Below are 18,267 nucleotides of genomic sequence, written 5' to 3'. Positions count from 1 at the left end.
GCGCCCCGTGAGGTATGACCCGTAGTCGAGTAGTTTCGCAGATGAGCTACTCGTCCAAAATTCAACCGACTCGCCATCTGTAATACCAAAATACAGTCAATTTTTTTTACGCGGTTTTTCTATATGCGGATTTTTTTACGAGGATTTTCGAATTACCGCGGTTTTTTTACGCGGATTTTTGAATTACCGTGATATATAAAAACTGGTATAGCTTTAGGACCCAATTATCGCGTTTTTTTACGAGGTACGTATTTCCCGCGTAAAAAAAAACCTATAGTTTTTTAACCGTTCTCGTGAAATTTAGAAAATCTATACCGAGCGTCTAAGCAGAGTGATTTAAGAAAACAAAGAAATAGTTATCGGTTTCCGTTATACTCTACTAGAAATTTCTATATATAAGTGCGTCAAGTCTTCAGAGTGCGTCAAGTCTTCAGAGACTTAAATGAAGTTTTCCCGTAAGCAAACGCAAACCATGCATTGTACTATGCGGTGAATGCGTGTCCGAGAAGATTACACGTGTTACCTAGCAAGTAGACAATCCAACCGAAGTGTTAACCCTCTAGTGCCCAAGTTAATTTCTAGACGGGCTTCGGTAAAATCACTATGAATCATTATAAACACTTTTTAAGTATTTATTGAAGCTTTTTAGAGGTTCGACTGAAGCCCGCCAAATGGCGGCATTGGGCACTAGAGCGTTAAGCAACAAATATCGCCCAGAATCTGAGTGCGTAGGTTGTAAAATCAGGTGCTAACGAAACGCGAAGATTATATTTTGGTGGACGATCAAACCCTTCAAAATGCGCGAAACATTCGATGTTATCTAAAAATCATTTCCGTAGCAAATTTGATGTCTAATATTCGTTTGTAAATTTACGGATTTTTGTCCGCAATAATCATTTTTAAAGTTTTTCGTGATTTCCCAATAAATCAATAAATTGATACGAAAGTATCGATCTTCGTATTCCTCTTTATTCAGCTCATTCGAACATGAGAATTGCATTGATAAAGCAATGAACCACTGCAAGTAGTAAAATATTCAAAATATCAAAACAGTTCCCATTCATTAGTTACATTGAATCTTTATTGGCGTTAGTAAAAACAGAGCATTTAACATTGCAATCGACACTCATCGTTTAGTCAACGAACGAAGCTGCCGGTTTTGATCTTAGATCTTATTGAAGGCAGCAATGTCAACCGACTGTACGAAGTCTTCGAACTCCTGAATCTTTTCCTGAAGTTCATCTACGGAAACTTTATCGTCCTCGATGACACAACAGATCTGAAGCTTGTTTATACCGTAACCAACTGGGACCAGCTTGGCGGCGCCCCACAGCAAACCGTCCATCTCGATGCTGCGCACCGAAGTTTCCATCGCTTTCATGTCAGTCTCATCGTCCCAGGGTTTCACATCGAGAATGATGGAGCTCTTGGCGATCAGGACCGGTTTCTTGGATTTCTTCGCGTTGTAGGCAGCCAAACGCTCTTCCTTCAGTTTGGCAGCTTCTGCGCTTTCTTCCTCATCTTCCGATCCAAACAGATCGACATCGTCATCATCGTCGGCAGCAGCAGCTGGAGCAGAGGCAGCTACCGTTGTTTTGGCACCGGCGACTTGCGGGAGTGCCTGACCACCCCAGGCAGCACGCTCCTGAGCGTTGAACGAGGCAATGTGACGATACCAGCGCTGGACATGGACATTATTTCCTGCTGGTGCTTTTCCCAGCGCTTCAAACACTGACAAATCAGCCTTCGAAGGAACATATCTGTAAATAAAATAATACATTCAATTCATTCACACCGAAGTTCGTACGTGTCAATACATTATCAAAATATCGTAACCAGCCTAACCTCAATCGTGAACCTTTCGTAAAAATAAACCTAATTCGCACTTACCCCTCTACGTAACTGTGGTCGGCTAGAAAGTTATTCAGCTCCTCCAATCCCTTGGCAGTCTTAACGTCTCCAAAAGCCATTGTTTCAGCACTTTGTTCGAGGGTTTCGCGAGAAAAATATCCGGTTCTGGAACGAACACGATGTCAGTCCAGCTGCTGTAGAATGTGAAGAGAAAGAGAAGAAGGGATAACAAACCGATGAGAAATTCATCGCAACGAGGCAGGAATGTCTCTCAAATGCACACAGTGAAAACGGGTGAAAAACGATCAATGCGATGAAACTTTTACACAATTATTTATTTATGTACCAAATATTGGTAATTTTCTAACTTAACTTTTTTTATCCAATTTACTCGCGTTAGGAGAAAGATAAATGATTTCAAATACTTTAAAATATTTTTTTTCATAAAATAATCAACAACACTCCGATGAGTAAACTGTTTGAGAGAGTTATTATTAACATGATGATGTCACACATCAATTAAAATTCAATTTTTGCGGATGAACAGTTTGGATTTCGCCATGGGACTACTCATCAATTGCTTAGAGTTACTAATATGATACGAGCTAACAAACCTGAATGTTATTCCACTGGAGCTGCTTTTTTAGTCACAGAAAAAGCATTCGACAGTGTTTAGCATAGAGATTTGATTGCGAAATTGCAAACATTTAATTTTCCAATTTTTCTAATCAAAATTTGTAAAATTATCTAACTGATCGAACTCTGCAGGTTGTCTATCGGAATTCAGAATCTGATAGATTTTCTGTCAGAGCAGGTGTGCCTCAAGGTTTTTCTTGAGTCCAGTCCTGCACAACATATGTACTTCTGATTTTCCTGATTTATCTCTAGGATGCACAAAGTCATTGTTTTGCGATGACACAAGCATTTCCGTGAAAATAACAAGTCTTTCTGTTTTTTGCTTACGGTTGCAGAAAAGTTAGGATATTTTTTCTTCCAAAGACGGAACATTTCCCCCAGTGCTTCTAAAACTCAACTGATAATTTTTCTTCATAAGCCTCGAGCTTCTTTTCCCAAAACAAATAATAATCACGTTATTAAGGAGAATGGCGTTATTTTGAATTGATCTGACAAGTGCTTGGGACTATTTTACAATAAAAAACTTATTTTCAAAGAGCACATTGAGAAAAGAAAATTAACACCAGTAATGCTTTATGCTGTACTGATCTTGTTGAGTTGTCGTTTAGCAAGGAAAAACGCGTCAAAGGATACCGAATTAAACTGTGAAAATGATTTCGGATTGTCTTCCTAAGTTTGGTACACTAGAATTACATAGACTAACTAGTGTTAAAATATTAGAATTTTGTCGTACAGTACACAAATGATGAACGGAAAGAAATTCATCTTATTTAAATTGAAATTCAGTGTTAACCATACATAAGACATACGTAACACTTGCGTTTTCGTCTGGTACACGTTGCCCCATTGTACCCCGTACCCCGTTCTGTCTAACTGCTCGACAAATAATGAACAAAATGAATTTTCTTTTTCTCGGCTTTATCGAGCCCCAAAGAAAATCCCATAGAGAACTGTCAAAAAGTTTTTCACAAAATCAGTGCAGCATTTTTCGAGTGGAAACGAGACAAATGCAGGGCTGCTCAGGTACACCGCCTTCATAAACTACTCAAACAGTGATTTGATTCAGAGTATGGTACCACATACATAAGACATACGTAACACTCAGGAAGTAATCTTCAAAAAAAGTTGGTACAAAATGAATTGATGAACGGTACCACACTCTGAATAAAATCACTGTTTGAGTTGTTTTTGAAGGCAGTGTACCTGCGCAGCGCTGCATTTCTCTCGTTCCTACTCGAAAAATGCTGCATTGGTTTTGTCAGGGGGGATCTATCTGTCAAAAATCGTGTAACCAACATATTCGGCAACATGGTGTTTGTTTTGGTTTTTGTTCCTTTTGGTCATGAAATTGATCGATGTGAAATATTATAGAATTGGAATGTTTTCCATCGAAACTCGAGAAACCGCGGAAAACTTTCATGAATGTTGTTTAGCTATTCACATTTTTCCCCCATTATTGTTCATAGTTACAAACGTCATGGACCAACAAACGTCATGGACCAACAAACGTCATGGACCAGAGTTGATCTGCGATAACACACACATATATGAAATTTGACAGCAGTGAATCCCCTCTGGGTTTTGTAAATAACTTTTTAACAGTTCCTCATGGGGTTTCTTTGGGGCTCGAAAAAGCCAAGAAAAAGAAAATTCATTTTGTTCATTATTTGTCGAGCAGTTGGACAGGAGGAGGTACTATGGGGCAACGTGTACCAGAAAAAAACGCCAGTGTTACGTATGTCTTATGTATGTGGTACCACCCTCTGAAAAAATCACTGTTTGAGTAGTTTATAAAGGCAGTGTACCTGCGCAGCACTGCATTTGTTTCGTTCCCGCTCGAAAAATGCTGCATTGATATTGTGAAGAACTTTTTGACAGTTCCTTATGGGATTTTCATTTAGGCTCGATAAAGTCGAAAAAAAGAAAATTCATTTCGTTCATTATTTGTCGAGTTGTTGAACAGGACGGAGTACTGGGTACTGTGGGGCAACGTGTACGAAAAAAATCGCCAGTGTTACGTATGTCTCAAGTATGTGATGGTACCATTCGAGTAGTTCATTTTGCACTAAATTTTTTGGAAGATTTCTTCCTGGGTGTTACGTATGTGGTGTTAACCCATTTTCCGCGGGTGATGCCATCTGGCATCACGTGAAATATAAACTTTGATAACAGTTTAACAACTATACTTGAAATTTCCAACGATGAAAATATTCTAAGCAGTTTGAAAAACAGATTAATCTTCAATCTGCAATATAGTTTGTGCCAATCATGCATGCATGTTTGAATGTCATTTTTCGATGTAAAAACTAATTTCTCTTCGCGGAGATATGGTTAACCTGGGAGGGAGAAACGAATACTACACTCAAAACAGAGAACACGCACATGCGACGTTTCCTGATAGCGTGTAACTATCTTCTTGCTGTAACGCATGCATGACTCAAACGAAGTTTTTAGTAACATCAGGAATTCGCGTTGACGCTGTTGCTGATATTTGTTCGGTTTTTGCGTGCTAAAAAGAAGGAAGGAAATATTTTTGCTTTTGTCTTCACGCACATTTTGAAAATTACATATGAGAGCTCACATAAGTGCGAACAGCCTTCAAAATCTTTTTCAACGCGAATAATGCGCAAATTTTACAGACTAATTCTTCGAGTCTGGTTTTTTTTCAATTTGCCGTTGTATAAAAGTTTTTTCAGAGTTTTGAGTTCGACCGTAGTGAAGTATGTTCGAAATTGTAACCACAGCCTTAAATCCAGAGAAGCGCAAGTTTAATAATCGAAGTATGCTAGCATGATTATTACTTTAAGCTTATGAAATTTATTATTTTACGTAAAAACAAACCAAAATAATTTGTGAAATGACAATGAATGCAAAAACTGTTTGCGATGAATATTTTTTCGTGCAACTGAAAGGTATAAGTTATAAGGGCATCCTTAACAGTGCGCTACTATTTAAGTTGTTATGGTGACTGTGTACAACGCGGCTATTTTACGCACTCACCCGTTTTCACACCAGTCGTTGCTATCGTCTCTGTTTGACGTTACATCCAGCATAAACCTTTAGCGGCGCTGTTACCGGGCTGCCAAATTTGAGAGCGCGATGCTTCCCGGAGGCCCAGCTACTATTTCTCTAGCGCGTTTAGCAGCGACCGGTACGGTATGAAATGATGATAGAGCGCTGCCAAACGGGGTATAGAAGCGCACTGTTAAGGATGCCCTAACAATACTCATCGCAAAAAAAATCTTTTTTTTTCCTTGGTTCATATTGACAGTCGATGACAGCTTATTCTGGTTCATTTTGACACTTACACAGCTTCGTATCCTTTTCTCCCTTCCAGGGGTTAACCTAGGTGTTAATCTAGGGGCAAGACACTATTGATATATTGCGAAACATTTCCAATATTCGATATTACAAAGTATTAATCGTTGTATTTTCAGGCACCCGTCTACCTATACCACAACTCCTTGACAGCATATTACTGTCGGAGTCTGTCGGAGCGATATGAGAGCGACAGATAAACGATAAATATCAAATAATATTCACCAACATCGTATAACATTACCTAAATATTTCTCCGAAAAATAAAGTTGTCTAGTCCCTAGGTGTAATGCAGATTTTTTTTGCCGGAGATAAATTATTTTCTAAGGTTTTTCTAACTTTTTTCACGAGGCAACATAAGTTTGCAACAATTTATTCTCAAAGTGTTTAGTTGTATAATATGAAAACAGGCAAATATTAACATATCCAGCTTTTTGCGCACCATAATGGCGGTCGCTATAATGCGTGTTCGTAATATGCGAACCTCTTTCCTTACGTCAGATTTGCGATTCTGGAAAATTGGCAACAAAAATGTTGCCAGATATATTTTTCTTTTGATAAATTGTATGAAGACTTCAAACTGACGTAAGCAGAGTTGTCGAAAGGGTGAGTAATTTATTTCGAACTTTGCTTTATAGCGTCCTCTATTATGGCGCGAAAAAAGCTGGATAAGATAAATTTACAAAGAACAATTCTCGACTACTTTGTGATAAGGTCGTATGTCTAAACGTAAATAAAACGAGTGAGAGTTATATCCCTTGTACTTCACAAGCGTAAATCATCTTTCACTCATTTTGTTTACGTTTTGTTTGTTTAAATCTCGTTTAATTGTTTAAATCTCGCGTAATTTTTCAAAGCGACCTATCTAACATTGAGAGACTCTCTTTGTTTACTTTCTCTTTGATCAATAATTTTTTTTTTTTTTTCATATTTCATAACACTTAATGCATAGTAAGCAAGACAGTATTACTATCTCTCGACTAAGGGGAAGAAAGCTTAGAAAATATATATAATGACGACGTAATAAACGAAACAAAGTGAGAGATGAGAGAATCTGTCATTGTTACTTAGGTCCCTTTGAAAAATTACATTTTGTCGCAATTTTTCATACTAAATCTAAATTAATATCAATTTCTAGTGTGTTTCAACTGGAGATTCACTCTCCAACCAAAAAAATCAGATATAAAACAACAGAAAACGAGAAATTTCCAAAAATGTTCTGAATTCCATACAAAACGCGAAATTTTTCATAACGAGATTTGTTTGTGTGCGATAGATGTGGATGTGGATAGACAAAAATGTAGCATACCTTGTAGAACTGTCATCATACTTGGGACTTGCCCCCCGAACCAAACTACGTGGTGCAAGAAAACTGTCAAAACATTTCGTTCATCGTTCAAAAACTTCGCCATTGCACAAAAAGCAGCTACAAAACATCGCAGCATGACACCAGACTCAAGATAACTCTAACGCAGGTTACCAACATCTATCACTTGCGCAATTTCTATCCTCCAAATTTGAAGCCCAATGAATGTTTAGGCTCCAATAGAACTTTTTAAACATTCGTGATACATCATAAGTTTGTATCTTCCACCTTTTTTCTTCGAACTTTCTTTTACCAGACTACCTAAACACAAAATAATCAGCAAACATTGACTTGCTACCACAGAAAAACTTTTGCAATTGCCCAGACCTGTTTTTACCTTATGTACATTGAACAGCTTCCATCAAATTTCAGATCACCATCGCATCACGCAAGCTGAAGAAGGTAGAAAGTGGACGACACATGAAACGCGATTCGCCGCGGACGGTCGAAGATTTGCAAGATATAATAAGTTGGACGGAACGGAAAGACGAGAACATCACCGTCAGCCATCGAGCTGTCGTAAGGGAAGAAAACAAATTGTACGGTTACTGGTTGCTCCTTGAATCACCATCGCTATCGGAGTGACCATCTGTGAGTTCGGTCGGAATTAGCAGCCAGGAGGCAAGATGTGCTACCGTGCCGTGATGTGAATGGAGGTGATCGAACGAAGAAAAAAGCAGATTGCAGTGTGTGAAAAGTCTTGACAATTGCAACCGGGGTGTCCGAGATTGTTTGCTAATATTAAGTGCTGATCGATTCGTTGAACTCGAGAAAGAATCTGTTCCTTTACCTATCGGAAGTATTTTCTTCTTTTGGTATCCATTAGTGCTGGGGGACATCAAACTGTGTGGAAGTGAAAGAATTTTGGGCTTTTCCGTAAGCCTTCCCCCCTCCGGTGAAGGGTACCTTGCTCTGCTGCCAACTGGTCAGCCGTCATCGTCCAGAAGTGGAAAAGAAGAAAAGTGCCAGGGAAACCATCGCCGTCGTCAGTGAGAGTGTTTTCACGGGGCTAAAAAATAAGTAATTTTCTATTCGTCACCTTGCTTGCTGTTGTCAGAGGGGAATTCACGAGTGGGTGCTGTGAAGAAGAGCAAATAACACAGCGGAAAAAGAAAAACTCAACCATTAAGAAGAGGCGTTCTAAATTTAACACGCGAAAATCGGAAGGCGAAAACAAGGAAAAGTAGTTTTTCCTCGCTGTTGATTTCTGAAAGTTTCCATCGAATTTCAACTCACTTGAGAAAAAAAACCGCAGCATATCCTGCGAAATTGGAAATAATTTCAGCACTTTCCTGTTCGTTTGCGTGCGCGAGTGTGTGCGTGTTTACGTGAGTGTGTTCCATTTCCTCCGGAAGGAAAGGGGCAGGAGTAGCCCACGTCGTCCATTCGCAGCAGCTGTAGTTCATTGCTGCTGCTGCTCTCATTCACTCCAAGAGTTGTGTTTGGTTGGAACTGAATAGCTAAAGACACAAGAAAAAACGGAATCACGGCGAGAAAGCAGCTGCTGTCTCAACGCCGCGGATAATGAAGAGGAGAAATGCCGATTGTGGCAAGATTCGACGACCCATCAAGAGGAATAAAATAGCAGAACAGTTTGGAAGGTGAGTGTGGCTTTTCCGGAAGACGATGCAAATGGGGGAACGCAAAAGGGAGTTCAAAAATTCTGACTTCATAGTTTTCTTAAATGCAGTTTGAACCTATTTTATACTCGGCCTCTGTCCGCTAGTTTCTTACGACCGGTGACGATTTGAGTCATTGGTGTTGAGGCAGTTATCTTCTAGCTCTAATCATTTGTAAGCTTGGGATCAAGATATAAAAGTCACTGTTTGTTATGAAGACCATCAACAATGTAAATTCATGGCATTTTGACCAAAAAAATGGAAAGTTTTTGGTATTTATTGATTATACATCAACTCATCAAGAATGAACTCACCCTACAAAACTTTTGCCACACTCAGTTTTCGCGAATTTACCTGAAAGTTCACCAACCTTTCATAGTTATACTGCCCACTTTTTCGGTGTTGGATTGTATTTGGTGCTGCCACATTCCGATTCGGAAAATTTGACCTTCTGTCTATTCAACACAGCTAGGGTTAAGGACACCGTATCATCAGAATAAAAATAAACATACATAAAACAAAAGGCAAATTCCCGCATGTATGACGTAAAACTACAACAGTTTGCTTTGAGATTTCTAAAAAAAAACAAAGTTTTAGCTCTTCCAGCATTTCTATTTAAACGAGATCAAAATTGATGCTTCGTCATCTTAGGGGCCATGCACATACCACGTGAACAGATTGTTTACGATTTTGACCCCCCCCCCTCCTCCTCCGTGGACAACTGCCCATATAAATTCTAAAAAAATTGTATGGACCGTGGACATTAGCTTATTACTGGCATCTTTTCCTTCGGGCAAACATCTTGATCACCTGCAGTCAATATAAACACAAAACTATCAGAAAATTTATGTGCCTAAAGAAACCTGATAACGGATACAAACTATTTAATTATTCAATAAAATTGATTGATTGATTGATAAAATATCTCTCTTGTTGCTTGTTGGTATAAGCGGTAAATTTCAGTAAAAACTCTTCCAACTCTCTCTTTCTTAAAGATTAGTAACCCTGAAGGGAACTTTGTTTAATCGATTTAATAGATTTGATTGAAATCATTTGAAAATAATGTTGAAGAAAAAACAGCATGGGTGGAATTGAATTCTGCACGATGAAAATTCTATGTGAAGTTTTCAATTTTAATTAAGGAGTCAAATTCGAATTTTGCAAGAATCGATCTGACAAGTATTTTCAAGGATTTTAGCAAGGAGTTAGTTGGGCTGTGAAACATAAACTGTTCCTTAAGTAACTGATTCAATTTAAAGTCAATGTTTGGGTAATAAAGTTATAGGTAACTGCTAGTCTTGAATAAATGATGAAGCAGCACTTACGTCAGTTTCTTTTGGATTAGTTTGCGATTGAATACCCTGGAGGTAATCTGGCGAATTTCACTATTTAGGCGCTCACTCCCGGCTTTGAAAAGTTTGGCCGGTAAGCCGTACTTCCCTTTGTCTCATCCAAGGCTGGCGGATTCACAGCTTGTCAATCTTCCCCAATTTCTCCGTCGTTCTCTTCAAAAACTCTCATACGCCTGGCCACCTGTGGTTTATTGGTGATCAGGTTTCCCTCCCTGTCATTACACATGGCAGCAACTGAAACGATCCGGTTTCTGATTCCGTTAATCGCTCTATAGAAACTACTCCTGTCATACCTGTTGAAACATTTCTCCGCCTCCATCAGGACGCGGTCGTAGTTCACGTTTCTTGCGGCGGTAAAGTCTCTTTTCGGCAGCTCTAACTTCCCGGTATGCGGACATCCGCATGAAAATTGACATACGCATCCACATCTGCATCCGTAATCACATATCCGCATCCGCATCTGGAGATGTCTAAACAAATAGCAAAGCAAAGCCTTGGTGCTACATTCCGATTCGGAAGTCGCCCTTCTGTTTATTATACACTAGGGTGGGGCAAAGTGATCGATTTTCCTGAACAAAGTTTTTTTGGTTCTTTTTGGGGCCCCAAACGACCCTAAACATACCGGAAGTCGATTGGTTTTGTCTCCGCTTGGCGCATTGCATTTCAAATTTGTATGAAAATTTATATGGGAAAACCTACTTTTTTGCATTTACCTTTCTGAAGAGCTCAATAATACTCTAATAATGCACTACATTATGTTAAAGTATAGAATTTTAGATGCCTAACCACTTTGCAGAAGACACTGAAGAGCTAGGATGTCCCTACGAAGAGCTATAGCTGTTCAAAGTTGAGGGCTATTCCCATTGCTTCCGTGCTGGGACCGGGCCGTGTCCGTGTTCTCTCCGGGATTTTTCATGCATTCCCACTGCTCCGTGTTTGAACCGTGCCTGCACCGTGCTCTGGCTAAGAAATGTTGATTAGACGGAGCCTTTTAGACGGAGAAAGGGAGTACATAAATGCCAATGGTTGTCCACGGTAATGATTATGTTCACGTGGACATATTTTTTCCAAAAAAATGAAAATCTGCCAAAAAATGGATTTTTAGGCTAAGACTCGTTTTAGAGTCATTGTCAGCTATATTTGAGATAAATTTGAAATCATTTTTTTTTGTGGCCACTTGTTTTTTTTTTTTTTTTTTGGAAAGATTTTTCTGACAAGTATTTTCATATGTTTCAAACTTCATTTACGAGTTTTTATGCTGTTCTACGTTTTTATTGAATTTTGGCTGAATTATGATCACGTAGTTTTCTAGTGGTTCTGTCTTCATTCCCAGCTGGTCTCGAGGTACGATGCTGACCTAACAAGTCAGTCGTCGTAGGTTCGAGTCTCGGTTTGGAAGAGACTGTTAGTGCCAATAGGATCGTAGCGCTAGCCCCGCAATTTTCCTGTACCACGGTGTCTGGTAAAAGAAACTTATCCGAAAAAAAAATGATTTAGAATTCTGTCGAAGTCTCCGTAAGATGTGTGTAAAATGCTTTAGAGCATCTTGCAGCGCATTTGTGAACATTGATGACGTAGAACTCCAAAAATCTAATAAAGTAACACGGCAAACTTAGTACTGTTCGGTAGTTTTTTTTAAATTTTATCGCCACTTTTGTCCTGTTTCGGTTGAAAATAATTTCCTATGTCGTTAAATTATGCGTCCCTAAAAATAAGGTAGGGGCTAGGCACTATTGATATATTTCGAAATATATTCAATATTCAATTAAACTAAGTACGTATCGTTGCATTTTTCGCGCACCTCTCTATTTATACCAAAGCTCGTTGATTCCTCATTATCGTCGGTGTGATGTCAGATTTTTCGTAAAAATGAAGTTGTCTAGGTCCCAGGGATTTACCATATTTTTCTCTAATAATACAGGCATCCAACCTTTGCCGCACCTTACAACATATACATCATTGAACTAGGCTTATTGCGGCTACGATTGATACCAACTAATTATCAAACCGCGCCATATTGATATTTTTGAAACTTTTTATGATCTTGAAACGAAAATCGAATCGTCGAATAAATTGAACATCCAATGTTGATTTCGATCTATCTCTGTATTGAAAAACACGACTAGATGAGCTGAAACAATCCAATTCATTTTTGCTAACAATGCGATCATTTCTGTAAGCCCGTACTATATTGATGGTGCATAAATTTTAAGCGCCTATGTTCTCAAAATGCACGACAAAATTCGGACTTATTGTAGCGGGTAGCAGAGCGCAATAATGCAACCAAACTTATTGCGCTCCTAAAGAGGTAATGCCAGCTGCTAATAGTATGCGGTACTCTTTCCATGTGGTTTTAAAGCAGTTTTATTGCCATTCTTATAATTGCTTCTATAAGCTTGGCAAGGGTGGGCCACTTGGCTGTAAAAGAAACTTATAGCGGTTATCAGAAGGTTCTGATAATCTTTCTAGTTTTAACAGTAGTTTGGGGAAATTGGTCATGAAAACCACTAAAAGAATGCAATACGACTTAAATTGTTACTTGGGAACGGACATGTTTGTTACCCCACAAAACATTCACCTGCCAAATTTGGTTTAATTTATTTGGTTGGTTCTCGAGATGTGCAGATATTTGTGTTTCATTTGTTTGGATCCCCTCCCTTACAGAAGAGAGAGGGGTGCCGAACCATTATGGACATATTTGTTACCTCTAAAAATATTCACATGCCAAATTGGTATTCGGTTGATTGGTTCTCGAGCTGTGCGATATTTGTATTTCATTTGTTTGGGACCCCTTCCATATAGAAAAGGGAGGGGTGTCAAATCATTATGGATATATTTGTTACCCGTACAAACATCCACCTTCCAAATATGGTTCTATTTACCTTGTTAGTTCTCAAGATGTGCAGAAATTTGTGTTTCATTTGTATGGGCCCTCTCCCTTGCTGAAGAGGGAGGGGTCTCAAACTATCTTGGTCACCTTTCCCGGCCCTTAAAACCCCTATATACAAAATTTCACGCCGATCGGTTCGGTAGTTTTCAAGCCTATATGAATCAGACAGACAGACAGAGCTGCTGTTTTATATGTTTAGATATGCAGCACTCTATTTTGGAAAAAAAATCTCTCTAATATTGATGAATAACTTACATTATAATACAAATAGAATTTTATAAACATGTTGACATTCAATTCAGGTCAACTCAAACAGTTCATCAGTACACAGATTCAGAAAAAAATGAATCAGTTTCAAAATACCAAAAAAACAACGAAGATCAAATAAACCGGGCTAGAATGATAAATGAAATACAAATGTTGGAACTCTAATATCCAGATAAAATGAATTTGGTTTTCCCCTATACAGCCACCGCGGGATGCAAATAGGATTGTCATATTGAACTAAATTCATTTAGCTAGCAAAATATAGTCATCAGTACAGCTCGTTTAATTACCTTTTGAAAGATCTGTATGGAGCATTTTGGTTCTCTATTGTCTTTTAAATACTCTACATTTAGTTATTTTATTAAATCTGGGAAAAACAGAGTGTAGAGTTCAAAACTAAACAACGTATTTTTTCTGTACAAGGCACCGAATTTATATACTCTGCTATCTGCCTCCGACTCGTTGTCTCCGGTGGTGCAGCGTATTTTGTGGCACCCGAATAATCATATTGAATACTGACTGATATTTGCTACTATACAAAACAAGAAGAAGAAGACGACAGTTTAAACGGCAATTCGATTGTGTTCCAGATCGCAAAACGACACCTACGCGTTAACCCAACACGCCTCACTGTGCATCGACAGCAGCAATGTAGTCTTTTGGCTTGGCAGCACACAAATGAATATCGAGTTCTTCTGCACTGACAGATGACAAGTGACCAACGCTCTATTGATACATTGCTCGGTGAAGTACTGTTGCCTATGCCAGCATGTTTTCCTTCAAGACATCAGTTTAATAAAATTCTAACAGCAGAACGTAAAACTGTCTGATAGTAAAGGTGGTTACGAACTTTCTGAAAAAGCTTCACCTTCAAGACATCAAAATAGTCTAGGCTCATAGAAGCAAACGTTAGTCGAACTATTGGGACGGGGTGATTCTGCCAATTTTTTTTGCTCTGCTATATAGGATATCACAGCAGGCATTGTTCGTGAAAATTCGACCTTGAAACTTTTATGAAATTTTCACTATTTAACAATGAAATGATAATGATATCTGAAGAATTATAAAATTGTCCATCATTTTATCAATCCAACGACATATTGATTATGGTGGTCCATCATGTGGTTACATCAGTATTATATTAGTATTATTTTGATTTTCGTCATAAAACTTAAACCAGATGGAAAACTCATTATGGGGCAAAAGTACGCATAAATCGCGGGGCAAAAGTATGCACTAAGTGCCATTGAACGTAATGAAAAAATATGTTTAATAACGATGTTTTTGTACAGAAATTACTCAAAAATAACTAGTGATATGCGGATATGCTCCGAAACTGAGGAATAATATGGTTTCATGATGGAATGGAATCTTACAACCATTTTAATAGCTTTGTTGATATGCTTTCAAAATGGTCTTTCCGGAATAGATAGGGGCTTCTAGAAGCCAAAGAAACAATGAAAAATACAAGGCGAAATACCATCCAATATTTATTCTCGCTACTGGGATGATGTTCACAGATCGGAAAATGGCCCAGACGCCATTTCAAATTTCAAGATGGCGACTTCCGGTTTCTACACAGCAACCTAAGATAGTCGAATACTACCCTCCAATATGTGTATTTTCGTAACCGAGATGATGTACAGAGACTGGATAACGACCCCAGATTCCGAAAGGCGACTTCCGATTTCTGGAAAACAACAAAATGTGATCAAATACTAGGTAATATGAGTATTTTTGGAATCGGGATGATGCTCTGAGACCATTAAATGACCCCAGACGCCATTTTGGATTCCAAGATGTCGACTTTCGGTTTCTAGGAAACAACCCAGAATGGTCGAGTACCCCCTAATATGTGTATATCTTAAAATTAAATGACGCCCTGAGACCGGAAATGGCGCCGCTGTAGATATAATAAGTCATTATACATAGTGTAAAGAGACCACTCTCTCAGTTACAGAAATAAACTTTCACAGGGCAGTGTGTGCAGTTTCATCGCGGCGTGCTGAGATGCGGGAACACAATAGTAGAGGGTGATTCGACATTGGTCTTAGGAAGAGTTACCCTTACCCAGTAGTTTAATTGGCCAAAACACCTTGCCGGAGACAACGGAGATTGCGGGTTCGAGTCCCGTCTGGACGAGGGAAAATTTTTTCTAATTCTAGTCACACCTTCTATTCCCGTTCATCTTCGCATTTCCGCGAAACTACATACATTGCCCGCTTCACTAAACTTAAAATGTAAGTCAATATGACAAAAAATAAAATTAGTTCGTGAAGTACTATTTCCCATCACCTATCAGTATTTTTAAACCGTTCTTATGCCCATTTAGGAAAAAAAACTTACTACAAAGGTTTTTTGAAGTAATTTTTAGCCCAAAAACAGTTGCTGTATCATTTATTTTCAATTTCAATACATTTTAAAAAGTTTCGTTATATCGAGGTAAAAGTTACGTTATATCGAGGTTGCCTTATATCGGGGTATGACTGTATTGGGTGGTATTCAACCATTTTTGGTTGTTTCTCGGAAACCGGAAGTCGCTTTTTTGGAATCTAATATGGCATCTGGAGTCGTTTTAGGATCACTGTGTGTCACCCCGGTTCCGAAAATATTTTTTTTTAATTTGTTTCTAAGGCCTCTAGAAGCCCCAGTGGAATCTCTACTGGAAGGTCCATTTTGGGATATATCACCAAAACACCCAAACATATCCCCAGAAAATGAAACACAATGAAAGCCATAGGAAACTTTAATTACCTTGACAGCCGAATCGCGTTAGAATCAACAAAAAGAGGACTACATTTTGAAGATCTAATCAGACGAGTTTCCGCACTAAAATCCGATTTCTCTATCAGCCGGTATATAATTCGTGTCGGTTGATCTGAAAACTGGATCTAGAAAATGAAGTCCAGAAACCTACTAAAATTTTACAAAAATATGCAAAAACAATCGCCCAAATGACAACAGAAATTGCAAACAAACATGTCTACTCAAGTCAACCGGTTGATAAAAGTCAAGGTTATACTACGGCTACATACCGGCATACCAGATTATTCGTTCCGTGTCTTACGAATCACACTGATCATGTTTTTGATTAAAGTGTGAACCAGCATCGTACTTCGAGGCTAACTGGTGAAGTTTTTCGGAAAATCATTTCCCATGAAAATACTCTTCTAGTTTTATAGAAAATTTTAATAGATTCATTCGCTACGATTTGTGTCTTCCTGATCAACTCGGATGCCCTAAGTGGATAGGCAAAGTCAGCTTTGTTTTCTCGTTTTTCAGCTTCTGTTCGAACTCGCGTGTCTCGACGAATGAGCACTGAAAGAGTAATCCACAGCGAACAAGTCACCGTCAAAAGTGTGCTAATTCGATGCTAACTATTTCAGAGCTTTTGTTTTAATCAATAACTGATTCGTCGATATCGGAGCAACTTCGCATATGAGTGATTACTATGCCATGTTTTACAATATCACCCTCGGATTGCCAATTGATCGACTTCGTGCGTCGATAATTGAAACCCAAACTTTCAGCTGATTATCATTTTAGTACACATCTTCGGATGACGCATTCGTGGGCCGTAACCGGGGCACAGCGGGGGAAATGTCGTCACACTGTTCGTTCAAAAGGAAAGTTTATTTACATAAGAAAAAAATGTCACGTTTACAGTCACAAAAACATTTGGCTGTCAAGCGGTCCTGTCCTCATCTATATTGTGCCTGTGCCTCCTGTATATCGGTAACACTGCGAGGCAAAAACAACGCCGATCCAAAATCAAACCGGCTGATCGCGTAATGGCTGCAACGGCAGAAGGTGTATGTATGTGTGTGTGTGTGTTAGCGTGTGTTTATGTTGATGCTATAGTTTTATCGTTCGTTTCATTTGTCTCGCTCCTGTTGGGTCCGTCTTTTTGGCGCTACTACGCACGTAAAAAATGGGCAAAAAAGGCAGCTCGGAATGAAATATATCCTCACCGGTCGCTTATCTTCTTTTATTTTTGCTTCTACTCTGCATAACTATAATAATACTTTCGATTCGGTGTAGTTTAAGCGGAAGTTTCATGTCCATTTCGGAGTTAGTGCTCATTTTAAATCACACTTCTCTTCATGTTCGTTCTGTTGCGTATGTGGGGCAGGAGATGATTTGAAGGTTAGTCAGTCTCGGACGATTTTGCGATTGAGTTGCAAAAGTTTTCTTTGCACTTAGCCTTAATCGATTAACTCGGAGGCTCGTTTGGCCTTTGAAGAAGTACATCGATTGAAGGTATGTACTAACAACTGGTAAAATAACCTTTTACTTGGTTTGAAAGTGAAAGCCGAACATCTTTTTTTTGCCATGAAGGGATTTCAGGTGAACCGACACAGCCGTCGATAGCAGTTTTAGTGATACTTTTCATGCTTGAAAAAAAAATCCTTCCGGTTTCAGATCGACTTGAACTGTCCTACAGTACGGTCGCATTTTACCAACAGCTCGAGGCTAAGTCTTAGACTACCGAAAGATATTGAAATTTTGTTTTTCGCTTTCAACAGGCAATCTTCTTGAAAGACTACCTGTTGAAACGCTAAGTAATAAATTTGTTTTCAACGTTAACGAGTGTTTAGTGAGTAAATTTGGTTTGAGATATTTCTACTTAAATTCTAGAGTGAAGTGAAAGTGTAGTGAAGTTTTCCAGTTATGCCTGGAAAAAATAAAAAAGCTCGCTTTGATGCGGCTTCAAGGAAACGTGAGGCATCTCCTCCAAGTGACACTGAAATTTCGACTAACAGGTATGATATTCTTTCTTCCGTTGGGGATCAAGAAATTCAAACTTCTCATACTGAGCATAAAGCCGTTATGAAGAAGGTTAAAGTTCCACCTATTGTGGTATTTGTAGCCAATTTTAAAGCATTTCGATCAGAGCTTTCATCGTTTCTGTCGGATGTTAAAGCTAATTTTCAAATTGGCCGCCAAGGCGAAATTCGTATTTTGGCC

The 18,267-nt window shown here is 38.7% G+C and overlaps 2 protein-coding genes across 2 annotated transcripts in view; one reads left to right on the top strand and one right to left on the bottom strand.

The window, feature by feature from the left end:
- Positions 1-1,059: 1,059 nt before the first annotated feature.
- LOC129724265 (probable elongation factor 1-beta) lies at positions 1,060-2,092 on the bottom strand. Its single transcript, XM_055678994.1, has 2 exons — positions 1,891-2,092; positions 1,060-1,760 (listed from the first exon to the last, which is right to left on the bottom strand). The coding sequence occupies exons 1-2, from the start codon at positions 1,968-1,970 to the stop codon at positions 1,166-1,168; spliced, it is 675 nt and encodes a 224-aa protein (XP_055534969.1). The 5' UTR covers positions 1,971-2,092; the 3' UTR covers positions 1,060-1,165.
- Positions 2,093-7,526: 5,434 nt separating this feature from the next.
- LOC129723298 (macoilin-1) overlaps positions 7,527-18,267 on the top strand; it is a 29,391-nt gene continuing 18,650 nt past the window's right edge. Inside the window, exon 1 of the mRNA XM_055677431.1 lies at positions 7,527-8,772. Coding sequence (XP_055533406.1) covers positions 8,696-8,772 — 77 coding nt within the window. The 5' untranslated portion in view covers positions 7,527-8,695. The remainder of the gene's footprint in view (positions 8,773-18,267) is intronic.

This window comes from Wyeomyia smithii, chromosome 2 (assembly GCF_029784165.1).
Source record: "Wyeomyia smithii strain HCP4-BCI-WySm-NY-G18 chromosome 2, ASM2978416v1, whole genome shotgun sequence".
Taxonomy (NCBI): Eukaryota; Metazoa; Arthropoda; class Insecta; order Diptera; family Culicidae; genus Wyeomyia; species Wyeomyia smithii.
The sequence above is the reverse complement of the archived record's forward strand: the minus strand, read 5'-3'. Positions and strand labels throughout refer to the sequence as shown.